This window comes from Brassica rapa, chromosome A03 (assembly GCF_000309985.2).
Source record: "Brassica rapa cultivar Chiifu-401-42 chromosome A03, CAAS_Brap_v3.01, whole genome shotgun sequence".
Classification (NCBI taxonomy): Eukaryota; Viridiplantae; Streptophyta; class Magnoliopsida; order Brassicales; family Brassicaceae; genus Brassica; species Brassica rapa.
Window position 1 is genome coordinate 4,233,841 of NC_024797.2, and position 26,366 is coordinate 4,260,206.

Below are 26,366 nucleotides of genomic sequence, written 5' to 3' on the forward strand. Positions count from 1 at the left end.
GGGCATGCAATGCAAACACTCCTCCTGACCCATTAAACCTTTTGAGACCGTAACGATTACTATCTCTCTCTTTTTTTTTTATGTTTTAACTTTTTTGTGCTTACCGTGTTTGCGTGTTAGCTTATATTATTCAAGAACCCCATCGAAGATTAGCATAAATATTAACTAGTATTTTATATTCCGAATGGTCAAATAGTTCTTTTAGCTTGTACAATCTCTGTATATTTTCTTTATGTAAACCTTTTAGCTTGTACAATCTCTGATTAGTCACACAAAAAAGAGTGAAACAGTCACAAACCTATACTTGTGATTCCATATGCACGAGGCTGGGTACAACAACAGGTAGCAAATTTCATTACCGTGATTACCTACTTACAAAATCTATTTTTTACTCCCTCATCACTACTTTTTATGCTTACGCAATCTCTTTTTAATCCACAGTGACGAGAGAAAAATGATAAAAAAAAGGTTTCTTGACATTACTACAAGTGAAGAGGATTGCCAAAAGAGTAGAGAACCAAGGGCAAAACAATCAGTCCTTGCAATCTGTTACACCTTCTGTAGATATTTGAAATCGAGCTTCTGCTTCAGGCAAGCATGGCGAGCTTATCACTTTGCAGATTCTCTCCTCTGCTCTCCCTTTCCTCAATGCCAGCCTGTGTTATTGATACATCATCAACAAACATACACTTTGCCAATGAACCCTAGAAAAGAACACAAGGATTACAATTTGCAGACCTTGTTGTGGTGGCATGAGCCATGATATTCCCACCAATCGGCTTAAACTGTGGACCAGCAAAAAGAGCAGAACCATCTACTTGCGCAACTACTTGGTTCGTTATAACAACAGCCACACCAAACTAGAGAGCCATTAAACATGTGAGAGAAAGTTTCAGGATGGTGTCTCAGAGGAATTTAAACAGTTAATACTAATGAATGGTCACCTCATCTGCTAATTTCTGTAGACTTCTCAAGAACTTTGCAAGATGCATTTGTCGAGCCGAAAGCTCTCCCCTTCCAGAGAAATCTGTCCTGTAGAGAGCGGTAGCACTATCCACAATCATAAGAGCAAACCTGCGACATCACAATTTAACAATTAGCACTCTCATCATGAACAATAATGGAACTGAACATCAAAAGGAAACTCTAACTCAACGCACCTTGTTTCAACCATCATTGATGCTGCTTCAAGCAGAAGCCTCGACTGATGATCAGTATTATAAGCCCTCGCATAGGCAACGTTTTCAAGTACATCAGCTCCATTTAGTCCAAACCTGCATCATTTTAAATTGATTTCTTACGGAATATTCTGCCTCAAGAAACTCCATCATGCTCTCACGTGTTACAAAGATAACATACCTGTCAGCTATCTGCAATAGTCTTTGCGGCCTGAATGTTCCCTCGGCATCAATGTACATCGCCTTTCCCTCTCCACCCCCTTGATCCATAGGAAGCTAATCATTTAAACACAAACCTCAATGTGAATACATTTCTCAATTTTAAGTTCACTGGTTCCTACAAGATAAGTAATAATAGCCGAGTGGTATGCTCAGGAAAAGGTTCTTACTTGACAAGTTACACACAGTGTATGGCACAACTGAGTCTTCCCGGAGCGGAACTCACCATACAACTCAGTGATGGATCCGGTTTCAATTCCTCCTATTGACAGTACAGACTAAGTAAGTCATAATAGCAAAATGACCTTTCAAGACCAAAAATCAGAAACCAACCTTCAAGAACTTTGTCTAGTTCGCGGGAGCCAGAGGTAATCTGAATGATCTCCTGTCTCTGAGCATGGAGCTGGCTAGCACTAGTGAATCCCAAAGGAACCAGCTTTGAAGCTGTCACAGAGGTAAAACACACACAAATAAGAAAATGCATAAACTCCAACAAGGATCAAAGTGAATTTGTATTCATATGACAACATGCCTGCTTCAACGATTTTGTCAACTTTAGCATCGCTTATTCCTTTAATCTGCAAGAGATCTTTCCTTGGCGTATATGCAACACCTTCGACAGTGCAGAGACCAGCGTCCCTAAGCTTCTTCACATCAACAGAAGCTATACCTGCCGCCTGAAGATTGAAGAATCAAGAGAGAGCATGAAAAACATTGATTCATAATAACTCAGAAGACCCACATAGTTTATACTTCAAAGGTGTTAACTTTATCAGAATCAAACAAAAACCCTAAAAATATTTCACTCTACAGTCCGTAGCGAAACCTAATTCTCCGTCAGATTCACACCTAATCATCATCGCGAGAACGAACAAAGGGTAGAAAAAAGCAAGGTTCTTTGGTGATTTTAAGCCAAACCCATTTCGATTAGCACTAGATCTGGGGAAGATTATGCTCCGAGAAGGTGAATTTCTGGAGAAATTTGTACCTGAAGCTGTTCGACGGGGAAAGGGCCGTGCTGGGTCTCTTCATCGTCTTGTTGCTGAACAGTGTTTTGGTTTCTACGCTGCTCCATTGTCGTCATCGCTCTCGATCAGAACGGAGAAAGCGAGAGGGAGCGAAAGGAGATTTTTCTGAGTGGAGGGAAATGGCGAAACTCTGAAAATGAATTGAAAGAAGCGCCATAAGACGATGAGGCAAAGGCTTCTTCAACAAGTCTTGGGACAGGCTTTCCTTATTGGGCCTTGTTCGCCCTAGCTTTTAAAGCCCATAGTTACTTTCATAGAGAAACTATAAAATGTAACATTTCCAAATTTTAGTAGTCCTTACCTTTTTTTTAACGACATATTCAATCAAAAAATTTAGAAATATGTCATCAAACGTTTGTGAATGACTTATGTAAAATTTTCATTTTTTTTTTGTTAATAATCCTTAATGACATATGCATGATTTACAATTTTTGTCAAATTTCTTTTAAGAAAAAAGCCAGACTTTCACAAACGTTTGATGACATAGAATTTTTCATTTTTCTTAACTTTTTTTGAAATAGAATTTTTCATTTTTCTTAACTTTTTTGAAATAGAATTTTTCATTTTTCTTAACTTTTTTCTATTTTAATAAGGTAACCATATATATATATAAGCTAGTTCTCTCTTGAACTTAAAAGAAGAAAAATAAAGTTAGAACTTAGAAAGAACAAGTTTTTGGTTTTTTGAAGAAACAATATGAAGGCTGTGATTAGTTACACCATAACTGCCGCCATTGTGATAGGTTTGATCATCTTGGCTGTTCTCTGGCATTTTGGATGGATTTGGTGTGGCGGCAACCGCAAACAAATTGCGCCCGATGATGGTGGTCTATAAGTATTTTTGTTTTAACTATTGTTTTGTTTTAAGATGATTTTGTTTTTTTTTTAACTAGAGATGAAATTTCTAGATTATTTATCTATCGAATAGCCTATTAATAATGTAACGCTGCAATATTAAACAGCGAGCTTTTCAGTTTATTTATTTATATTTAATAAAATTATAGCTTTGTGTTTACATACTGTCTAGCTATGTTACTTTTTTCAACACAGTATTTGATATTTTACAAACCTCTATTCAATTTCAAAGTACTTTATTTTCTCTCCGTATGATCGGTCCACAAGTGATTTAATTTGAATTCATTATATATACATCTGTAGAGCTGTTTGAAAACTATGGTTCTTAATTAAATAAAATTTTCAACGATGAAACTTCTCTTTCCCACTAATAGAAAACGTCCAAATTTATTAGTTACTCTCCTCCTTATATGATTTAACTTAGATAATGGTGTATTAATCAAAACAACGTATCATCATAAGCAGCAACACTACATCACCACTATCCCAAATTTGGTAGACTTCCATCTAAGTTCTCTTGTTTGAATAGAACTTCAAATTCTTGTGCCGGTACTCTAGCCCGAAAAGGTGATAACACTTTCGATCAATGATGTATTCTTGTCCATCTTTCGTTATGTAAATTGTAAACTCGATGATGCATTGTAAAACAAACAACATTAGTTGGCTAAAAAGAAGAAGCTTTTAATGTCTTTGCGATGCCCATAGAGAGACTTGATTATAAACACATATATTTTCCTAATAGAGATGGTTTGGCCGTTTGGGAACACAAACAACATCTCGCATGTAGATTTTCTTTGGCGTAGCACGATCTTAATTTTCTTTTTGCGTAGCATATAGATTTTCTTTGGCTATCACTCAGAGGATAAAAATCCATTTTTATTCATTAAAATAAAATGTATAGAATACTTTTAAAAGTTAAAAAATATATTTCAGGAATAAAAATTGCCAATTGAAATCATGAGTGGGAATATTAGCAACCAAAAGTTAAAAGCTAGCCAATTATCTAACTAAAGCTATTATAATACATGAATTATTGCTAAACTGAAAAAAAAAAGGAATAGGGCCCAACCGGGTTCGAACCGGTGACCTATTGATCTGCAGTCAATTGCTCTACCACTGAGCTATGGACCCACCTTGCTGTTTTTGATTCATGATATAATTTAATACTTAGATCCATCAAGTCAATTACTTCCCTTTGTTAATATAAACCCCCTTTGTTAATTTTGATTTCTTTTTTTTTGAAAGAAATTTTGATTTCATATTAAGCCCATATCTAATTTATATAATTCGGATGTGAATAGTTACGTACACCAATTTCAAGAAAGACAAACGATATATCCATTTATCGACTGTCTTATTTACAGATGTAAGAAAAAGAATGAAAAAAATTACAAGCGAAGAGAAGACTTAACGATCAATAAAACACCGCCCAAACAACCGCCATCGCCGCCGTCACCACCGTCCCCCACTTCCCTTCACCCGCACCAGAACTCTTCCGCGGACGCAACGTCTCATCATGCCTGCTCGTATCAATCTCAATAGGAAACCGACACGAACCACTCGACGGATCAATCTTAGTAACAACCCCTAGATTGTTGAAAACACATGATCCTCGACGATGATCCATCTTCTGAAAATACATATTAAACGCGTAAGACGCATTCGCGGCGGAATCCAAACCCGCGCAAGAGGATCCTGGCCCCAGAGAGGTGCAATCAGCGAGCTGACACGCGTACTCTACAGACGACGTCCACGTGGCACCGTTTGGTCCGTTTCCCGCCGCGGCTTGAGGAGAGAGCACGCACCACTCACGTGCCTGGTAACGAACCCCTTTCGCGGGAACTAACTGACGTCCGTTACCGAGGCTGAGCGGATACTTAACGGCGCCGTCGTAAGAGAATATTCCCCAGTGACGCTCGAATTTTCCGGGATCGATGCTCTTCGCGTCCTCGTCGACTAACGAGAATACGTAAACCTCCGGCGCCGTTTTCCGGCGAGGCGTTCCCTTTCCTTGAACGATACGGTTTAGCAAGCCTTGGTTGAATCTCTGAGCCAACGCCGGACTCGCGTTCACGTCGCCGTCGGTAGGCCATCCGACTTCTCCGACGATGATCTCCACCTTCTCCGCGTCGAATCCGTTCTTCTCTAACGCCGAGACTAAAGTGTCGAAGTTCGCGTCGAAGACGTTAGTGTAAGAGATCGATCCGTCGACTACAGGCTTAGCTCCGCCGCCGCCGCCGCCGGAGCCTGGGAAGAAGGCGTATTCGCGGGGGAAGTTTGGGTCGGCGTTGAGAGAGAGGAAAGGGTAGATGTTGAAAGTGATGGGCGAGACTGAGTCGGCGAGGAAGCGAACGATGGAGACCATTAGTGTTTTGATGTCGGAACGGAAGTCGCCGGAAGAAGGGAGACCGTCGCCGGATTCGTAGACGTCCGCGTTGAGAGGCACCGTGACTTTGACTTGTCGGCCGAGACCAGCTTTCACCAGAGCTGCTTGAACGTTCTGCAGCGCCGGGTATGTTGATTTGACGAATCTGTCCTTGTAGGTCTTCAAGAATGGCTCATTCCCCACGGCTACGTATCTGTTCAAACGATTAAAAATACAATCTTTAGATTAGAGAAGGTTCTAACTTAAGCACGTGTTATTATATACCTTATGTCGGTTCCATATTTGGAGATGTATTGAGAGACGTTTTGTTGAACCCAAAGCTCGGCGTTGGTGACAGTGGACGCCATAGATGCCAAGAGATCGTTGGGGATACCAACCATGACTTGGATACCTGATTTGCCAAGGGCTCTTAGTGCGCCAGGGTCAGCTTCGAATAGCTTAACCTTGTTGAACCCGTTGTCCCTGAGGAGCTTGACCACTATGTTTGGTGGCATTGGATGGCTCGCTTGTGTCCCCCAGTTGCATGCCAAGGCGTCTACATTCTTCAATGGGATGTGAAGTAACAATATGGATAGGGAGAAGAAGATGAGTTTGTGGTATGTATCATGACGACCCATGTTTTGGGTAGGAAGATTGTTTCAGTGTGTGGGGTCTAATGAGAATTTATGTTTTGTGTGAATGTTTATATACACAAATATAAACAGAGACAGACATTGGAGTTTAAGGAAGATGAGTATATGGAAGAAAGAGGGTAAAGGAAAGGTATTTGTGAAGGTGGTTCAATAAGTTAACTTGATTCCATTGGAGATAAATCTCAATCATAACCCTCCAAGCAAGGACTTCCACTTCTACTATTTCAACAAACAATATTAAAAATGATTCCACATGGTCAGCCTATAAGATACTAATGTCATTTAGGCATACTGATGCGTAAATAAAAGGGATGGAGTGTATGAGAGGGAGACCATGTTCTGGGTCTTTCGTAGAGACTATTAGAAGAAAGTTGCAACCTTTCTTTAACATATACGATCGCAAGTCTCAAACTTTATACCATTATAAAGTGTCAGCCTTTGGAGATTAAATTAAAAGAGACGACTTTATAGGTTGCAATATGCATCAAGAATCCAAGAAACTATCTTCCAATAAACGAAAACAACCCAGAACATTAAAATGTTTCATAGCTAGAAATGTGTTATAACCTAACGGAGCTCACCTATTCACATCAAGACAAGCCTCAATAATCCCAACCCTTATCAATCCTCCCGTGGATCTCGAGGAACCATCGTCAACCTCTCCAAGAACCGACTATTCTCCAACCTCCTAGCCTGCGCAATAATCTCATCCAACCCTTTAGGCTGAAACAAAGGAAGCACATCCTTAATCTCCTCCCTAAGCCCATTAACAAACACCCCTTCCAAAAACATCTCGTGCCTATCCTTCCCCTTGGGTAACTCCGACGCGATCTCCTCAAACTTCGTAAGATACTCCACAACGGACCCCACCTGCTTCAAAGCAAGTAACCGACTCATCGCAGACTCTAACGGCCCGAACCGATCCAGCAGCTGAGACTTGAAATCATCCCAATCCGCGAAAGGTTGGAGACGCTCCGTGACGATGAACCAGTTCAGCGCTGGCCCGTCGAAGCTTAGTGAAGACACGAGGATCTTCTCCTTCTCCGTGAAGTCTCCGAACTCGAAGTATCTCTCGGCTTTGATGATCCACTGGTTTAGGTTTTGAGTCTGGCGGCCGTCGAACGCTGGCATCTCGACTTCGATCCTCTTCGTAAAGATGCGGCGAGTCTCCTCCTCCTTCTCCGGAGCGTCGGGGAGATCTTGTTTAACCTCCGTGACTGTTGATTCTTTCTCCGTCGTCGTCGTCGTGTGTTGGAGAGCTGATTTCATCTCGGTCATGGATTTTAGTATCTCCGCCATGGAGTTGATCAGTACGCCGACGGAAGAGTGGAGCTGAGACATGGTCGTTTGCATCTCTCCTATGGATTCCATGAGTGAATCTGTAGATCCATCGTGCTGGGCTTGGTAGAGCATCTGTGTTTGTGCCGCCATTGGAAGATGGAATGGTATTGATAGGAACAATTTTAACACTCGTCTCTAACTTTATTTCTCCAGAAGAAAAAGAAAGAGTGGACCGGACCCCACAGTTGCCCTACTCGTCAAAACGACTGTGCTTCATTTGCTCTGGTTAAAATCATTAGTTGTTAGAGGTTTGGGCCGTTTCAGGATTCGTTGCATATGTGCATAAGATTGAAAGTAGAACGTTTGGGAAATGTAACTATGAAACTTCACTGTGAATCGATCAAATTAAATTAATGATGGTATTGGTTTGGTTCTTCAGAGTGAGATTACTGTGAAAATGTTGGACTCCCCATTCTAGGTTTTAATTTTATTTTTTCAGTTGTGGATTAAATTAGTAAAATGTTGGTGAGACTGGTAATTTTTTTTCTTCTGATAATCGTGGAAATCCAGCGATCGAGATCAACCGACTAATCTCACGAAATACGCAACAACTACGTATTGGTAGGGCATCTTCAATCCATAACTCTATTTTTTTCACTATATATTAAAGAGGGTAAAACTTACTCTATAATAGAGGTACTCTGTTTTGTGGAAATTATAGAGGAAAAAATAAGTATGGATTGTAGATGGTTTTATCATTTAAGACAGTTCGGGTGGCTAACGGGAATCAAGTTACTTAATTTAGTATGTAGAAATTACATAATAATAAAATGAATTCATCTTAACAAAAAAAAATTATGCACAATATAGCAAATCAAGTTAAAAATATGAAACTTCTAAAAGTTGATGGATGATTCTAATGGCAAATATAGCATTCATCGCTTTTGATATGATTTTCACTGAGACAGGAATAAGTTTATGGACATCTTACAATCAAAAATATTAGTTGAACTTTCAAGAATGTTAATATTAATTATTGCACGAACACATACACACGGAATTAAAGTTTTTCAGTAACGCTTAAATTAAACGTTACCGAAGTCGTAAATTTGCTGATACACAAACAAATTTTAATAAATTGATATTATTATCATATTTCGTATTCTATCTTACAAATTAACAAAATTACAAAAAAGTGACCAAATAATTCCTGTTGATCGCGATCGACCCCCACTAAAATCAAATAGAATCGAAAAGAAAATTAAAAAAAAAAAATCAGTTGAGAAGATCGTCTCCGAAGAGGTAGAGAAGCCGTTCAACGGCCCAGCTAGGCTCATTCTTCGTCGGCCAATCTCCACAACACGACGCCGTATTAGCAGCAAGCAGCGGAGTTCTACACAGAGGACACGTGCGGTGATTATCTTCCTCCCCATCGTTATCATCACACTCGTAGTCAAGCCACCTGTCGATACACTCTCGGTGAAACACGTGGCTACAGTTTCTGAGCTCTCTGACCTCGTCTCCGTCCTCCAGATCCCCGAGGCACACCGCGCAAGTGTCGCTGATCGATTCCGGATACCGCTCCGCCGCGTCGCGGAACGTCGTCACGGAGAGGCTCTCCTTGATGGCTTGGGAAGAGATCGGAGGAGTGGAGGATGTGGATCTGGATCGGTAGCGTAAGATCCAGGAGAAGATCCATCTGAGGACGGTGATTAGAAGAGCCATTTTGTAGAGGAGTTGGGTGATGAAGAGACCTGAATCTTCGATGAAGAAGCTCATTGTATGTTGCTTGAGGAGTGAGAGAGAGAGAGGAGAAGGGGAAGGAAAAATGAAGAATCAGATGCGTTTTAAATAGTAGGAGCAAAGCTACTTGCTGATGCTTTATGTTAGTGGTGGGTCCATGGCCATTAATTTTTTTCTTATTTTCAATTTTGTTAATTTTGTTTTTGAACAATTAATTTTATTAAGTTTATTTTGGATGTCTTTATTTTTTTAGTTATTACAAACCAGGTGTCAAGTTTTCGTTTGTAATTATGTACACTCCAAAGTTTTTGGTTTAGACTAATGAATGAAAGGGAATGTTGGACATGATTAGTTTTGTTAGTATTTTGAATTGAGAATATTCACTTTAATTATAATGTAAAAGGATATGATATGTTTAATAAATGTAATGAGAATATAATTATTGCAGCTTTACTTGATTAATTCACACAAATTCATTCGTGTCAATTTGTGGTTCTTAGGAAAAAAAAACTATATGGCTCAAATTAATGACGTGATGGGAAGGCATTTATGCCGTTCGTGTCATACTCATCTGGTCTCAACTAAGTCAGCTTCTCTTTTCTAATTTTTACTTTCTTTTTCTTTACCAAAAGGAGAAAATACTATTTTACAATTTGTTATCTTGATTTTTGTGGAATATGACCATTCAAATGACCAAAAGGAGATGAAAACTGTGATAAGATCTTAATTTATGCTTCAAAAAGTTAAAATATGTGGCGTCATTTCTGGCTTTTGACACATTAGCAGGGTCACAGTCGTCTTCTACAAAACCTACGTGATTATTGACCGGCCAAGAGCTTAATTATATTTAATACTTACGCTTATGCAATACCTTTTCCTAATGAGTTTTATCTGACTAATTAACACATCAGCTTGTCGACAAAAGAAAACATGTCATCCATACAAATAGTAGATCATTCCCATTGGTGTTGGCTGCTTTTGTTCTGGTAAGCAATGCTGTTCATTTGCAGACTTTTGCTCGACCCAGTCAGAAGCAGACCTGATACGAATTGACAACCCATGCATATATATCCATTGTAATGTACTTCTTCTAATATATATCTATATACTGTCTGAGTTAACCATTTCGCCATAACGTACTTCTTTTTTCAAAAGAACAATAATTATTATCCAAAATACTTCAAAACTAGCGACGTTTTAAAAAATGTTATTGAAATTAATCAAATCATTCGAAATACCAAACACTTATATACACCACAAATGAGATAGTGTCAGTTGAGATTAGTCGACCAACCACCTAATCGGCTCATATGCAAATCAATCATCTAATTTGATGATTACCTCTCTATTTTATTATTATCAGACTAATCAAGAATCAAACTCTTTTAGATATAATTGTAAATGAATATGGTTTTATCATATGAATCCATAAATCTATGTGTATTTTATTGTTTTTTTACTAGGTTGCTTCAAAACAATAATTACAACTTAAGAAAATTTAAATGAAGTGTTTAACAAGAAAATTGTTGTCATCCGATGTTATAAAAACAAATTATAAACGATGTAGCTACAAGATATTGTCAAGATTTCTTTATTCAGGGAAGATGCATTCATCTAAACAAAGTTTTCAGTGGTGACAAGATATTGAAAAGAAACCCTGTGAGTTCATGTCTGATCAAATATCATCATGCACTTCTATTAAATTGATGTGTCTTTTAACTGTTCTGGTAAAAGAAATCTAAAGCTATAAAATCATGGATATTTTTGAGATTCAAATCACCAAATCTTCTATAAAAGCTACATGATTTTCTGGTAAGACAATTGATAAAAAGGGTGTCGCTATAAGTAAAGCTCGCGATTATGAGGTCCCATGTTATGATCTGCTCCCCTTTACAACGTGTTCTGGTCGGTTGACCAAACTTTACAACGCCAAACCACCACAACGTTTGACGACTAATATCTTTTGTAGAATTTTACATAAGATGAACTGAAGAATTTTTACAAATAGTCAGAAAGAATCATGAGTTTGAGTTCTGTTGTTAAACGAATACATGCAACTTACAGATTTGGTATTCTGTTTCTTCCTTTCTACAAATTGTATTTTTACTTTCCAAACAAACAAAAAAACTATCGAATTAGAAACAAGTCAATCTCATCTGACAAGGTTAGAATATTTAAAAGCTTATAAAGAACCTCAAATATGCAACATATTTGAAAAATACTCCGATTAATCTTAGTGAAAAATTTAGAATATATAGGATGCAGGTGGCCGTAGTGGTCGAGAATATATAACAGTGGTTGAGAATATATAAATGGACGAAGTTACTGGACGACAAGTTTAATTCCTAGGAACACATTTTATCGATACCTCTGAAAACATAATCAAAACAATATTCGAATTTAAAAAACAAACAAAACAGATAAGTTGAAGCAAAACATTAAACATTTAAGACTGTTTTCTAATCCAAATCCAAAACACAATCCAATGCATTGAACATTGTCATTCGGGCGGGTGTGATACACAATCACGAAAGCTCTCTCCCGTCATGTGCACGTGCTGTGTTTTTACATCCTGTCTTCTCTCCTCCGAGGAGCACATGTAATGATCTCATCCACTCGCAGAATCATCTCAGCTGCTTCTGTCGCTGAAAGCAGAACCGCTTGCTTCACTTTGAATGCTTCATAGATTCCTCTCTCCTCCATATCTCCTACCTGTAAATGACCAAATATCAATCATCATCACATTTCAAGTCTAATCCATATACCAAATCCTTTGGTTTTTGTATATAGAGTTTACTTACAGCTCCGGAGATGACGTCGATCCCGGCGTTACACCCTTCAGTGTGGTGCTCTGCACGAAGCTGAGCCACCAGTTCCGCACTGTCTAAACCAGCATTGTCCGCGATTGTTGTCGGTATAGCCACTAGAGCCCGTGAGAAAGCTTCGATGGCATGTGATTTTTTGCCAGCAGTTTTCCTTGCAAGCTCATCTACTTCCTTTGCCATCACCATCTCTGGCCATCCACCTCCGAGCAACACTCTACTGTCATTCACTGTTTGGGAGAGAACACACAGGGCATCGTGGAGTGATCTTTCAGCCTCGTCCAGAACATGGTGACTGCAAGAACAAAGTGACCACAATGAAAAAATACAAACTACAAAAGTCTATACAAAGTCTTTTAAGAAACGGGAGTTAGAAATGGATACCTAGCACCCCTTAGGACAATGGAACAAGCCTGGCCCATCTCAACACCAGAGAAATGGATCAACTTATCTTCACCAATCATGATCTCTTCAATAAGCTTGCAATGTCCGAGCTTAACAGACTCTGGGTTGTCAAAGGTGGAAGCGATTTCACCGCCGGTAACCAAACCAAGACGCTCTATTCCTTCGAAGTCGGCATGCTCAATAGCAAGTACACCAGCGTCTGCGAAGAGTTCTTCAGGGAAATTGTAGATCAACTGCCTGTTAACGAAGCAGTTGATACCGTGGGCTAGTATCTTGTTCACCTTGTCTTTCATCTTTTCCTTCTCAGCCCCTTCGATCTGAGCAACCTTGGTCATAGAATCCACACGGACACGTGCACCGTAAATTTTCACTTTATCAGTATCCATTGCAGTGTTTGCTACCAAGATCTTTGCGTTTTCTATGCGCTTTGGCTGCCCAATTCCGATCTTCTTGTCAAGAATAAATCTGAAGGCATAGATTTAAGTGGAGATGTCAGAAAACAAAATTACTGGATGCACAAAAGGAAGAACGCATCATAGCAAGATGACATAACGCCTTTCATCATTCTAACGCAAAGCTATACTTAAAACTAAGGTGAAACGCTCTGTAAGAGAAAATAAACAGAAAACGACATTTACCATGAACAAATGAATACTAAATAGAGGTCAATAGCTCACAGAACAGATTTTCAACAGGTGCCAACAGCTAAAGGCACAAGTGATTTCTTACCCTTCATCCAAAAATGAATCCCTAAGAGACCCTCCAGGTTTTTTGATGATTTGAATAGCTTCCAAGTTAGTGCTTCCCTATTTGAACGACAACATCAGAATGTCAGAAACAAATCACGTAGCACTCCAAAACGAGTTTCAAAAGGAGGCAGAGATGGAACCTTTAGCCTGAAAACAGCATCCACAGCCATTTCTGCAAAGTGTTCCTTGTCTTGCGAGAGAATTTTGGAGCATAAAGTGGTCATAGCAATCTTCATCAAGTCTGATCTAAACTTCTCTGCATTGACACAAAACAAAATACTGTAAAAAAACAGTGTGATTTCCAGAAATTAAACATAAAAGAACCACTGCTTGAACTCAACAATGACGAAATCACACAAACAAGATAACGCCAGCTCTATAATAATTTACCTGCATTCTCCTTATTATCAATCACTCTTTTCAGTAAAGCATCACGAGCACATTCTGCAGCCATCCTGTAACCTAAGAAACAAGAAAATGGACATCACTGTCATATTGGAAAGAAGCTGATATCATCTTTACACACAAATCGGTTAAGAAGCTTACCAGCTATTATCGTCATGGGGTGGATCTTAGAAGTAACAAGCTTTTCAGCTTCCCTCAAAAGCTCCCCAGCCAAAACAACAACAGAAGTAGTCCCATCACCAACCTCGTCATCTTGAACTTTTGAGATGTCTAAAGAAACAATAAATCAGATACAATAAATGAGAAAAAGCCAAAAAAAAAGAAACAAACTTAAGATGCTGCAGGGGACACATACCAACAAGAACTTTAGCAGCAGGGTTGTCAATGTGAAGTGACTTGAGAATAGTCGCACCATCGTTAGTAACAGTGACCGAATGACCTCTACCAGTAGATTGCAAGATTTTATCCTAAATAATAAAAACACTCAGCAATAACTCAATAAAGCTGAAATCGAATTTGAGCTCTTAAGCATACCATTCCCTTAGGCCCTAAGGTAGACTTAACGAGATCAGCTACAGCCATTGCACCAATGAATGAAGCCTAAACGAGCAGACCAAAACCAAATCAGATTTAATACAGTACATAGTGAATCTGAAAAACCCCCCTAAAGGATAAGAAAGAAGAAGCTCACCATCCTGGCACGTTCGCCTTTCTCTTCACTAGCATCATCTTTGAAGATCTTATCGATCTATACAACATACGAATTGAGAAAGTTAATTGGCAGCAAACGGGAAAGCAAAACTAAAAAAATGAAAGAGACGGCGGAGAGTCATACCGGCATTGATAAGATCGGGAGAAGACGGAGCGCTGCTCAGTGTCGTAGGTCTCCCAAGTCGGAGATGCGTCGTTGGAACGGAGAAGACGAAGTATATCTAGTGTGACGTAGTTGAGTAGTAGAAATGAACAAAGTAGATCTTTGTGAACCCTAAAAGAAAAGCACAAAGACAACAATACCCTCTTTTAAAATTAACAATATAATTATTGGGTCATGGACTATGTAAAAGTAAGCCCAACGTTAGTTTTGGAGCCCAATGGATCAATCATTAGTGTCTATGTAGCAAATGCCGCAAAAACGGCAACATATTGTATTCGCGCACGTTGCAAAATTGCCAGGTTTGTCTTTTATTTGTCGGAACAACATCGGAATCAGTCCCAAAAAGAAGATTCGCCACGTGTCTAAATAATTAAAGCTTATGAGGAGGATAATCTTTGCAGATTGGTCAACAAAAAAAAAAACCTTGCCCTGTTTCAGACGTGAAGAAGACAGACAATGCCTCTATTAAGGAGGAGTCAAACCGATGCATGTTTGGAGTGGTTTAAGACATGTTTATCATTTTACATTTCTCATAATAATGAATACCAGATTATCATCTACTCAAACAACAATCTACTGTGGTTACATTGGACTAGAGTTATGTTATCGAAGCTTGTAATCTCGTCTCTGTAGAATTGGGTCTAATTGGGAGATTTAAAAGCGCCTTTCATTACAACATGATGCCTCTGCTCTTAGTTTTTTAAATCTCTTTCTTATTAAAGGAGAAGCATTGATAAAAATAAACCTTGACCTCATGTGTTTATTACATGAGTGTCATTTCCTAGGTGTCATCACTACTTGCACTCTCACCAACTTTTTTTAAAAACCCTTTCTCAACTAGAATAATTACAAACAAATGCCACTGGTCATTACATTATACTATATGGTTTTCGGATTTCAAAAATAACTTTCGGATTATGTTTGTGGTAAGTCATTAATGCTTGATTAAATTCAGATTCCAAAAAAAAAAACGGGGATTTAACTAAGGCAGCATATTAACTCCTTCCTAAGAGAGACTTTATGGTATGTTCGAAAATTTGGAAGTGTTTCATTTAAATAAGGCAACAAAATACGGTTTGATTGTGAGGCGATGATCATGTGGTAAGTCATTTACGCTTGAGTACAATATTTGATTCTTTAAACGTGCTACAACTAAGTTCTTTACGGTTTGAATTGATTATTTTAACCTGCACGAAAGTTCATATCATAACCTGTACGAATGTTCATATCTAATCTTGCAACAAATAAACCATGTTTATCATAATACTAATATCAAATTGTTTATCATAATGTTTATATCATAACTTGTACGAATGTTCATATCAAATATCATAAACAAATATACAATTTAATTTTAAAGTCCATCGCATATAAATTTATATTGACATACTAAAATTTTTAGCTATAATCCGTACTTTCTTACATATATTTTTCTTACTATGACTTTAACTTTTATTATGTCTACATATTAAAAGTTATAATACTTTAAAAAATTTCTCGCTCCGCGCAGGGCGCGGATTATCACCTAGTTAAGCATATATTTTACTTGCTGAAAATGACAACTGGAAGTTTCTCTCGACATCTTCTGTACTTGATGCCCACTAACGAATGATGGATCTTATCAGAAGACAAGGCAAATCACAGTTTAGGATTCGCACAAATATCACATCATCCTAGATAGGTAATGCTTCTGACTTGTGAGCGACATGCAAGCATGTTTTTATTTAACTATTGATGACTTAGCTCCAGCCAGGCCATCCTCTAATCCACCCACACTCCCTTGATATAAATACTAGAGCTCTCTTTTCTTTTATTTCCATCCATCCATCACAATCTGATATCCAAGACACCACCAAATATGGCTTCCCCTCTCTCTACTTCAACTACTACTTTCTCAATCTTCCTCCTCTTCATTATCCTCATCTCCCTTCTCTCGCCTGTCACCGCGCGGGACGTTACCACAATTCCCAACTTAATTAAGAAGCTGTCGGAGTATATACGTGGAGACAAACAACCTTAAGCAGCTTGTAAGATCAATTGGTGGACTCCCTCTGATGTGTTTTCCATTCCATATCTCCTTTATATAAGTTTGAAAAGTGTGTGTTTGTTATTGGTTGAATGTCCTCGTTTCAACCATGGAGTACTTTTGTGCTAAATAACTTATCCAAGGAGTACTGATGTAAACAAAAACATGCTTGGAAATAAGAACAGTGTGTAATAATATATATATATATATATATATTTTTTTTTTGGATCAACTTGTGTAATAATATTCAAAGTGAGAAAAAAAAAAAGAAGTAAAATACACGTGAATGAGGGACCATGTGAGATGGGCAAATGGAGTGTGTCACTATTGTATATTCACCACCACGAACAGCATTCTCTGCACCTTTCCTTTCCTCTCCTCCTCAGCCTCTTTCTCCCTCTCTTTCCAGCTCTCGTACTTCTGATCATCTGTCGGTAACGCATGCCGGCATATAGGGCAAGAGTTATGCTCGTCCTGCCACACCAAACAATTTAATCATAATAAGCTATTTTCCTTACTCGTAAGCGATAAAGAACGCAACTTTTAACTATGAACAAGGATGTTCTTTTTTTTTTAAATTCCAGCCAAGGCTTTAAGCAAGGAGGTTGGAATGTGTGCTAGCATGGTAACTCCTGCATTTTGTCCCCAATCACCAGATTCTCCTTGCGGATGCAACATTCCACATCTGCTCCTAACGTTTTAAGCATTTCCTCACTGAAAACAATCACTGGGAGTTTCTCCACAACTTCTTTACTCGCTGGTGGAGCTCTTGGTGGTCCACCATCTTCTAGTATCTACATTAAACACATCATATATATCATTTTTTTTCAATCAAGACGCTAAAGCCAAAAGATCAACTGGTTGGACTCTCTCTGATGTGTTTGCCACTCTTATCTCTTTTAATCAGTTTGAAAAATGTGTGTGTGTTTGTTATTCATAAGAGTCCAACTGCTTATTTTGTGCTAAATAACTAATCAAGGATTATTGATGTAAACAAAAACATGCTTGGAAATAGGAACAGTTTGATATCTCGAAAATGAGAATTTCTGTATTCATTATGAGGAATGAAGTTGAGTAAGAATGAGACAAATACATATTAAAAAAAAAGGAGTAAAATACAAGTGAATGAAGGACCAACAAGTGAGATGTAAGAAGGCAAATGAAGTGTCACTATTCTTCTAAACGTACATATATTCCACAATTGGGATACAAATTGCAAGTTACAAAGAAAGAAAGGATAGCCATTATCACATCTGAAGCTCTCAGGAGAATGCAGCTTGAACCATCTTTTCCCTTGAAGTCGTTACCAGCACTGTGCTTCCAATTGATATCGATAGTGGCTGAACCTTACCTTCCTCATCTAGAGTACCTGGTCCAACTGCTATCACCTGCCAGTAAACAGACTTGTGTATGAGCTGATGAACATATCAAGCTATAAAGACCAGTCTATGGATGGATATGATATGATATTCAACTGAGTACTTACCGTGCCAATAGAAGGCTTCTCTTTGGTAGTCTCGGTTAGCAACAACCCTCCAGCTGTTTTCTCCTCTGCCTCAGCAACCTAAACCCACAAATTTTAAAAACAAAGACTTCCTCTGGTTATCACTGTTCTTGCGTGCACAAGCAAATGATATTACTGAGATAAGCACAAGAGGAAAAACCTTAATGAAGACACGGTCATTCAAGGGCTTGAGATCTTTGATGTCCTCTGTCTCAAGAAGACCAACAATGTCATCTTCCTTGAGAATGAGATGCTTCTCACCGTTGAACTCCACCTCAGTTCCTGCGTGCTCCAGTCTACACCAGAAGAAAAAGAAACACATATTCAGATAAAACTTAATTAGCAGAGAACAAAGAAAGAGAGGTTGAGAGGCTGTTACAGGGACAGTGATATCGACTTTGTTCTTCCTTCACCTCCTTGAGGTTTTGATTGATGGGAGTAAGATACCTCCCATAGTACGTCTTTTCCTCTGCCTCCTTGATCTTCACCAAAACTAGGTCTCCCAATGGCTTAATTGATGCATACTGTAAATAACACAAGACTTATAATTCATAACTAAAGCAGAAGGGCAATATATCCAAATATCTCATAAGACTGCGCCATTAAATCATAAGTTTCTCCTTTGTAAGCTCATGCTTGGTTGAATATCTCACCATACTTTCTCAACACAAACTTTATGGTTGTTTCAACCATACATTGTATGTTTGAATATGAAAGCCTTTTTACAAAAATAAAAATAAAACAAAGCTAAGTTTTTTTCAGAGCTATTGAAACAACATTCAGATAAGTTCCACATGTTCAATCAAATACGAGTAAGTATGGGAGCAACGACAGAAGCAGCCCTGGGTCTGCTTAAGGGTGCCTGGTTTCAAAGTTCCAAACTTGACACTCGAAGCTCAGAGAAGCTCCTGGCTGACACAGTAACTGGTGATGAAGTTAGTTGTGTCGCCGCCATTTCTGCTATCAGTCAAAACACACACACATAAAACTCGCTATTTCCCGCAGAACCCCAATCACTATTGAGAAAACCCATTACTTTCTCCGCCAAAATTTATTGATAAAAAAAAAGGTTTTTACTCAGTTCAAATTTTAGGTTCTTTACGATCTAATTTATGTCCTAGCTTCATTTTAAAAAAAAAATAAAAAAAATTTGTCATAGTTTTCAGTCTTGTTCTTTTCTTATTAACAATGTGCATTAGCTGAATTTAACTTGATACAGTATAATAACACAAAAACAGTTTGTAATTTTATTTCTTCATTTAAATTATATTAGCTCCTTCAGCTCAGTATATTTTTCTCCTTATAATTGCTTGCACATTTTAAAAGTTTAAGTAACATCGGAAACAACAGCACCTGATTATTGATAAACCTAATCGTTGAACCAATGGGGCCTAAGTTATTAATGCTGGGCCTATTTGTTGACCCATCAGAAAGATAGAATCAATCAAATAAAACATACGATGTAATTTGCACGTCACAAGTGATTGTAGATATGTGTATTATCGAAACGGATTGGGAGTTGCAATGTTTTGTGTACGCTTTTTGGTAAACAAAATTATAAAAGATATATATAGTGAATAAAATAGCAGTAAATATCGAGTCGATAAAGAAACTATAGATTAAGTTGGCAAGTCGATAAAGAAAAATACATACTAGATTAAGTTGGCGTAAATTAAACAAAGCAGCAGGATCAGAGACACAGTGGATTTGAGCACAGAGTGATTAAACCCCAGTATGCTTCCATCTCTTAAAACCTATCATACAAAGGAAGCATATATCCGCCATCTTCCCAAAAAGTGTTAGCGCTTGGTAAGTACCAAGGAGAGTCTGTAACTGTAAGGACAAGGAAAGGGGAAGAAAAAGATTTAAAAAAAACAAAGCCACATTTGCAAAAAAGAAAGAGAGAGAGAGAGAGGACAATTACATGGATCCTTCTCTTTAGTAAACCTATTCGGGCCACATTTTCCTGTAAAGAGAAACGAAAACATTCAAAGAGGTATGAGCAAAACATTTTCCAAAAAAAAAAAAAAAAAGAACCTGCATCCTCCATAGTTTTCAAGACATCCGAAGGACGCATTCCATTAAGGAAGCAATGTTCAACAATTATCCTGAGTCTTCTGAGAGCTCTGAAAGAACCCATTGCGGCAACAGTGTTGCCCTGTAGAGAAACGAAAACGTCAGGTAGAGAAACATTTGCAAAATGGTGGAACCAAGACAATTACCTGAAGCCGAATGAAACAGTTGGTTGATGTTTCCAGCGTCTGCAAGCAGACCAAAACAAATCAAGACGCAGGAACAAACAAACACTAGACTAGTGACATCATTGATTAATCACACACACCTTCAAGGAAGAAGACTTATGACCCAAAAACAGAACCCTTGTTATTAGAAATTTCTCCTGCAAAGATTAAAAAAAAGAAAATTCTTTATAAAATGTTGCACATAATATCATTAGCATGTGAGTGGAAAATATACCTTTGATGGAGCCAAACGTCCGATGTTGATGATATCATAACTCATGTCGTCTTCCAGAATCTTGAGTGCCTGACGAGCAGGGACACTTCTAGACAGAAGCCTAAGCAAGTCTCTAGCTTTGACGATGATGTACGGATCTCTCGTCTTCTTGGTCGTTGAAACAGTCATATAACGTTCAACCAGGTTGAGCTCGCAGGAGACGCCGTGTTCCTTGAGAGCGGACTTGACTCTGGGCCAACACTTGAGAAGATGCTTCTCTCTGCGTTGAGGATACACTCTGGAGAAGGAGCTGACTTCGAGCATACCAGTCGGGTTCCATGTCGGATCGAACTTTTTCTCCACTGCCCAACGCTCCAAACAACGCTCCATGTCTGGGTCAACGTCCCATGGCTTCGGCTTGTTGTGTTTACCTAGACTCTTAAGCTCCTCCATTGACGATATCAGTATGAGAGAGAGAGAGAGAGAGAGAGAGAGAGAGAGGATGATACTGGTACAACATAGCTTGTTGTGTTAAGCTTCTCTTTTATCCTTCCTACCTAGGGTTTCCTCGTGTCCCAATTATATGGGCTATCAGTTTTCAAGCAGTCCTTGGCCTATTTTTTAGTTAGTAACTAAAAACCCCATCCGAACTAATGTCTCATGTTTAAAAATTATACTTTGATGGATGATTAAATCTCAAGTGAAAAAAGTGTAATCCTTTATTAACTACTCCCTCCGTTCTTAAAAGATGTATGTTCTAGAAAAAAAAATTTGTTTTAAAAAGATACATTTTTTACCTTTTCAATGTATGATTTTATGAAAAATTGTAAGTTTCAAAAAAATTAATGGTGTTTATTAAATTTCTATTGGCTAAAAGTTATAGAAAATTGTTATTCACAAAAAACAATGCATATTTAATGAGTTTTCTTAATATATGTGAAAAATCTAGAATATGCATCTTTCAAAAACAGAGGGAGTAAATCACATGTCACATGACCAATTAAAATTTGCCACATGACTTGTGCTTCCAAATGAATTAAAATAAAATTAAAAGCATCATTAATACAATTTATTTTCAAACTGAATTTGTATCGTAAGTTTCTAAATTGTTTCTTTCTAAAAGCCATCATCTCCACGACTCCACCTCTTTCATATAAACCTTTTTGTTTAAATTATAAAATTAAATGAGCTTTGAAATCAGTTCAACCATTTTCTTGACGAGTTTTATTGAAACATTTCTTCTATAATTTCCAGTTTTGATTTTCATTGCCTGGATTAATACTTCAAAATTTATTATCAACACATTTTTAGATTGATACAGCAGAATAGTCATCTTCCAACATTTAGGGAAATGATACTGGTACAATGATTTTGGAGAAATTAGTTGACCCTTAAAGATTTTATTGCAGAGCTTCCAACATTTATAGGTATTCATGGGTGCGTAAGAAGATCATTCAAAATCAAAGTAAAAAAATATAGCATAAAATATTTGTATTGTACAGTTTTGAAATTATTTTGATTTACTGCACACATGTACGAAAAAACAAAGCTGATGCTGATTTCGAAGAGGCATCAACGAATGGAATAGGAAGGTAAATGCAAAACGTTTCCACCATTTAGAATTTCATGTGAAAATCTTCTATCTACTTTATAGATCTTATATAAAAAACCAGGGCCTTAAATATTTAATGCTTTAAATTATTGTTTGACCATTTATGGTTGTAAAAGTGTCTTAGCCAAGATATGTCTAATTCAAAAATAAATTTTAGGCTTTTCCGTAATTAATTTTGAAAATTTTCATGTTTTTACTGATCAGTTTTAAAAAAACTATCTAAAAACATTAAAAATATGTTACCAAAAACCAATCGTTTTCTTGAAAGCCTGAAATAATAATTGAAGAAAACATCTTTCTTTTTAATAAAAGCAAGCTAAATTTGTGAATTTTAATCTTGAAATTTCAACAAACTATCAAAATAAGTAATGTGGGTTAGTTTTATTTAAGTGTGGGCTTTTCAGGAAAAGATGTTAGGTATTTAAACATGAAACAATAAAATAATAAAAACAATAAAATCATTATTCAAAAACTGTAAATAATAAAAAATTTAAAACAATATAATAAAAGTATTAAATGAAAAACATTTTCAAATTTATAGTAATTTAATTAGTATTTTTAGTCTTAAATTATCTACAAATAAATGTAATGGATCAAATATAGTATTTTAAACTATATTTTATTCGTGCTTCAAAAAACTATATTTATAGGTTGGTGTGCATATATTCTTATTTGTTATATCAAAATAATGTTTGTATATATTAATTATTTTTGACAATGTTATAAACATGTATCCATTTTAAAAATCGTAGTTACTTTTTTAAAAGTAATAATTTTATATGTTCATAGAATATCAAAGTATTGATTTAGTTTGATTGAAAACAATAATCAAATATATATATATATATATATATATATATATATATATTTCAACAAAAGACTTATCCGTGCATACGTAAACACTAGTTATGCTTTATTTCTGACATGCGAAAACGGTGTGTTACATCCTATAACTTTTTTTTTTTTTTAAACTTCTCTGTTGATGCATTCTCCTCAACTGGTGGTGATATGAGACAACAACCACAAAAGATTTGTCAACGTCCTCCGTTCAAACCACACACACATTATCGATCATAAACCAAAGTAACCCCATTTCTCTAGCAATGCTATATATTTCTTTTCAATTTGATATGCTTACGCTTAACAGATCAGGCATGGACCAGCTTTCAATAACTAAATAACAATATTGCGACTCCCCCTCTATACGATCCGCTGGTGTATATGACACCAAATAAGAAACTCATATTGTTTGGTTTTTTGTAACACAACTACTCCATCTATCAAATTTCCGAACAACATGACGTTTAGAAAATTCCAATAAGTACGTTGTTACAATAATAGCTATAGGAAACATTTGACTGATTCATTATTAATCAAATATTATTAACAAGACTGGCCAGATGCCACACATTCACCCCAGTTCCATTCTCAACTCAATATCCAAACATTCCACAAAACTAGACAAGTTTAAAGAAGCACGTTCTGGGGAGTATGTATTAGTACTATGCTGCCTAGATTTTTCTTGAAAACTGAACTTTGCATGTTAAAACCTACCTCAAGTAACTTTTTTATACTCACCATATAGAGTTTTTAAAAGGAATTCTCTTTTCCTTCACACTTTTTTTTTAATAAAATGCAAGTGCCACAAACATAACTTACTTGTATTATTTAAATTTTAGTTTTAATAAGATTTTTCCTTTTTAACTTTTTAGCAAATCTAGGAGATTGTGAATGACCAACGTGTGATGTGAGTAAAAAAAGACACTATGCAAAAGACACTACCAGTATCATATCAGAGGTTGAGATTAAACATTCCCTCATACAGAAGAGCACTGTAGTAGAAGAACGAGGGTAATCAAAAGGTTACAAAACTATATGTAAAACATGCTTGGAAATAGGAACAGTTTGATATCTCGAAAATGAGAATTTCTGTATTCATTATGAGGAATGAAGTTGAGTAAGAATGAGACAAATGCATATTAAAAAAAAGGAGTAAAATACAAGTGAATGAAGGACCAACAAGTGAGATGTAAGAACGCAAATGAAGTGTCACTATTCTTCTAAACGTACATATATTCACCACCACGGACAGCATTCTCTGCGCCTTTCCTCTCCTCCTCAGCCTCTTTCTCCCTCTCTTTCCAGTTCTCGTACTTCTGATCATCTGTTGGTAACTCATGGCGGCATATAGGACAAGAGTTATGCTCGTCCTGCCCACACAAAACAATTTGATCAAAAGCTACTCTTCTTTACCCGTAAGCTTATAAAGAACGCATCTTTTAAACAATGAACAAGGATGTGTTTTTTTTTATAAATACCAGCCAAGGCTTTAAGCAAGGAGGGTGGAACGTGTGCTTGCATGGCAGCTCCTGCATTTTGTCCCCAATCACCAGATTCTCCTTGCAGATGCAACATTCCACATCTGCTCCTAACGTTTTAAGCATTTCCTCACTGAAAACAATCACTGGGAGTTTCTCCACAACTTCTTTACTCGCTGGTGGAGCTCTTGGTGGTCCACCATCTTCTAGTATCTACATTAAACACATCATATATATCATTTTTTTTTCAATCAAGACGCTAAAGCCAAAAGACACTACCAAAAAGATTTAAAAGCTACCTCTGGGATGATACTGTCAAGACCATTGATGAGTTCCTGCATCAAGTTAGCCGTTTCCCCAAGAACGTTTCCAACAGCAGCAGCAGCAGCATTAGAGGATTCACCGGCAACGATGGAAGAGAAAGCAGACATGAGATTCTGCTGCACCAGCCACTGAGGCTGCGGCGGCTCACGATCAACCGTCAGATGTCCCTCGAAAAGATAGCCTTGTGAGCTCTCCGTCGGCTGAATATCTACCTCGGTTAACTGCTCCTTGGCTTGTTCGATGCAAGATTTCAAGTGTTTCTTCTCAGAAGTATCAGAGACAAGTCTCTCAGCTTCCTCGAAAAGGCTCAGTCCCGCAACCCAAAAGCCAGTAGCTGTGTATCTCGTCTTGAGAACCGTCGCCACACGAGACACAACTGTATAGAACTGCATAAAAATAGCGTCAGAGAGGTTAACTAACTACACAAACCTTCATTCGATAATAACACAGAAACTGAACAAAACAAAGTGTCCGGATCAATTAAAGATGCTTGGCATGAAGATGGACCTTCTCCACAACTATAATGGAACACAAGAAAGGAAGATGCTTGATTCCTAAACAACAGCTATTAACCATGAACACCTAACAGCTGTATACATTGTCTTTAAGACCTTTTGCCAACACTACTATATAGAACTGCACAAAACCGTGTCAGAGAGGTAAGGTAAACTACACAAACATTCATATCATTCGGTTATAACATAGAAACTCAACAAAACCAGTGTCCGTTTAAACTCATGTCCAAAGATCCTTGACATGAAGATGGAACCTTCAACACAATTGGTAATGGAAACAAAGAAATAAAGATGCTTGATTCCTAATTTAATCCCCGAAGCAAAACTCAACCATCGAACATATATACAAGACAGCATCAATGTTAATGTATATCTTGTCTTAAAACGAAACAATGTTATCGTGTCAGAAAGGTAACAACTTGACCAAACATAATATAGAAACTGAACGAAACAAAGTTCCGTCGGATTCCTAATTGTAATGAAGAACAAGAAAGGAAGAAACTTTGATTCCTAATTCAATCCCTAAAGTAAATAATTATCAATTAAACATATATACAAACAAGACAGCAGCAATTGGAATATCTGTTGGGTGCCGAATTTAAGCAATAGAGCCAACCTGTTTGCGGAGAGAAGGAGAGGAGGAAGCGTAGCGATCACGGAGAAGAGAATGAATAGAACGAACGGACGCCTCGAATCTCAGCTTTTTGTTCAGCTGTTTCTGCAGATCGTCGAGCTCAAGCTTCAAGCTTTCTTCGGAAAGAGACGCTGCCTCCATTAAAGCTTTCCTTCTGAGAGAGATGAGGAGGATAGGATTCAAGGGGTTCGAGAATGAACTGAGGATTTAGAAAGAAGAATTTGATGGAATGAAGAAAGATCTCTCTGTCTTCTTAGATTTTTGTAGCTGCAAAAGAGTTTTCTTGATCAGGAGGAAAAGATGAGAGTCGGTCGGGTTCAAATCCGGTTCGGTTCGGTTCGGTTTGGGTTGAATAAGATAAGATAAGAATATTCGTTAAAACAAACCGGATGGAGATGATTTA

General features: G+C 37.4%; 6 protein-coding genes, 1 long non-coding RNA gene, 1 other non-coding gene and 1 pseudogene across 10 annotated transcripts; 1 reads left to right on the forward strand and 8 right to left on the reverse strand.

The window, feature by feature from the left end:
• Nucleotides 1-288: 288 nt before the first annotated feature.
• On the reverse strand, nucleotides 289-2,585 carry LOC103856468 (DNA repair protein RAD51 homolog 1). Its single transcript, XM_009133572.3, has 9 exons — nucleotides 2,386-2,585; nucleotides 1,930-2,074; nucleotides 1,731-1,841; nucleotides 1,568-1,659; nucleotides 1,360-1,454; nucleotides 1,161-1,274; nucleotides 945-1,074; nucleotides 739-860; nucleotides 289-656 (listed from the first exon to the last, which is right to left on the reverse strand). Exons 1-9 carry the CDS (start codon nucleotides 2,479-2,481, stop codon nucleotides 533-535), a joined length of 1,029 nt encoding a protein of 342 aa, XP_009131820.1. The 5' UTR covers nucleotides 2,482-2,585; the 3' UTR covers nucleotides 289-532.
• Nucleotides 2,586-4,338: 1,753 nt separating this feature from the next.
• Nucleotides 4,339-4,410, reverse strand: TRNAC-GCA. Its single transcript has one exon. It is a non-coding gene; the product is annotated as a tRNA-Cys (tRNA).
• Nucleotides 4,411-4,525: 115 nt separating this feature from the next.
• Nucleotides 4,526-6,498, reverse strand: LOC103856469 (glucan endo-1,3-beta-glucosidase 5). Its single transcript, XM_009133573.3, has 2 exons — nucleotides 5,930-6,498; nucleotides 4,526-5,858 (listed from the first exon to the last, which is right to left on the reverse strand). The coding sequence occupies exons 1-2, from the start codon at nucleotides 6,280-6,282 to the stop codon at nucleotides 4,694-4,696; spliced, it is 1,518 nt and encodes a 505-aa protein (XP_009131821.1). The 5' UTR covers nucleotides 6,283-6,498; the 3' UTR covers nucleotides 4,526-4,693.
• A 288-nt stretch (nucleotides 6,499-6,786) lies between these two features.
• On the reverse strand, nucleotides 6,787-10,878 carry LOC103856470 (E3 ubiquitin-protein ligase RHA2B). The gene has a single exon (XM_033288053.1). The coding sequence runs from the start codon at nucleotides 9,355-9,357 to the stop codon at nucleotides 8,854-8,856; it is 504 nt and encodes a 167-aa protein (XP_033143944.1). The 5' UTR covers nucleotides 9,358-10,878; the 3' UTR covers nucleotides 6,787-8,853.
• A 777-nt stretch (nucleotides 10,879-11,655) lies between these two features.
• On the reverse strand, nucleotides 11,656-14,732 carry LOC103856471 (T-complex protein 1 subunit beta). The gene is made up of 11 exons (XM_009133576.3): nucleotides 14,538-14,732; nucleotides 14,394-14,450; nucleotides 14,237-14,302; nucleotides 14,058-14,169; nucleotides 13,844-13,972; nucleotides 13,688-13,759; nucleotides 13,438-13,553; nucleotides 13,278-13,354; nucleotides 12,528-13,013; nucleotides 12,123-12,438; nucleotides 11,656-12,033 (listed from the first exon to the last, which is right to left on the reverse strand). The coding sequence occupies exons 1-11, from the start codon at nucleotides 14,541-14,543 to the stop codon at nucleotides 11,887-11,889; spliced, it is 1,584 nt and encodes a 527-aa protein (XP_009131824.2). The 5' UTR covers nucleotides 14,544-14,732; the 3' UTR covers nucleotides 11,656-11,886.
• A 2,064-nt stretch (nucleotides 14,733-16,796) lies between these two features.
• Nucleotides 16,797-26,256, reverse strand: LOC103856472 (E3 ubiquitin-protein ligase AIP2). Of its 3 annotated transcripts, XM_009133578.3 has the most exons (5): nucleotides 25,946-26,251; nucleotides 24,790-25,200; nucleotides 24,491-24,703; nucleotides 24,202-24,382; nucleotides 17,605-17,749 (listed from the first exon to the last, which is right to left on the reverse strand). In XM_009133578.3, exons 1-4 carry the CDS (start codon nucleotides 26,102-26,104, stop codon nucleotides 24,233-24,235), a joined length of 933 nt encoding a protein of 310 aa, XP_009131826.2. In that variant the 5' UTR covers nucleotides 26,105-26,251; the 3' UTR covers nucleotides 17,605-17,749; nucleotides 24,202-24,232. The 3 variants fall into 3 exon arrangements, with proteins under 3 accessions (XP_018513189.2, XP_009131826.2, XP_009131825.2); XM_018657673.2 differs by lacking the exons at nucleotides 17,605-17,749; nucleotides 24,202-24,382 and adding an exon at nucleotides 16,797-17,076 and having other exon boundaries at nucleotides 25,946-26,256; XM_009133577.3 differs by lacking the exon at nucleotides 17,605-17,749 and having other exon boundaries at nucleotides 24,058-24,382.
• Nucleotides 17,756-19,076, reverse strand: LOC103856889 (annotated as a pseudogene).
• On the reverse strand, nucleotides 19,678-21,099 carry LOC117132818 (KRR1 small subunit processome component homolog). The gene is made up of 6 exons (XM_033288052.1): nucleotides 20,582-21,099; nucleotides 20,448-20,504; nucleotides 20,329-20,367; nucleotides 20,144-20,264; nucleotides 20,031-20,072; nucleotides 19,678-19,939 (listed from the first exon to the last, which is right to left on the reverse strand). Exons 1-6 carry the CDS (start codon nucleotides 21,011-21,013, stop codon nucleotides 19,854-19,856), a joined length of 777 nt encoding a protein of 258 aa, XP_033143943.1. The 5' UTR covers nucleotides 21,014-21,099; the 3' UTR covers nucleotides 19,678-19,853.
• Nucleotides 24,986-25,759, forward strand: LOC117132819. Its single transcript, XR_004456416.1, has 2 exons — nucleotides 24,986-25,224; nucleotides 25,479-25,759. It is a non-coding gene; the product is annotated as an uncharacterized LOC117132819 (long non-coding RNA).
• Nucleotides 26,257-26,366: the final 110 nt, after the last annotated feature.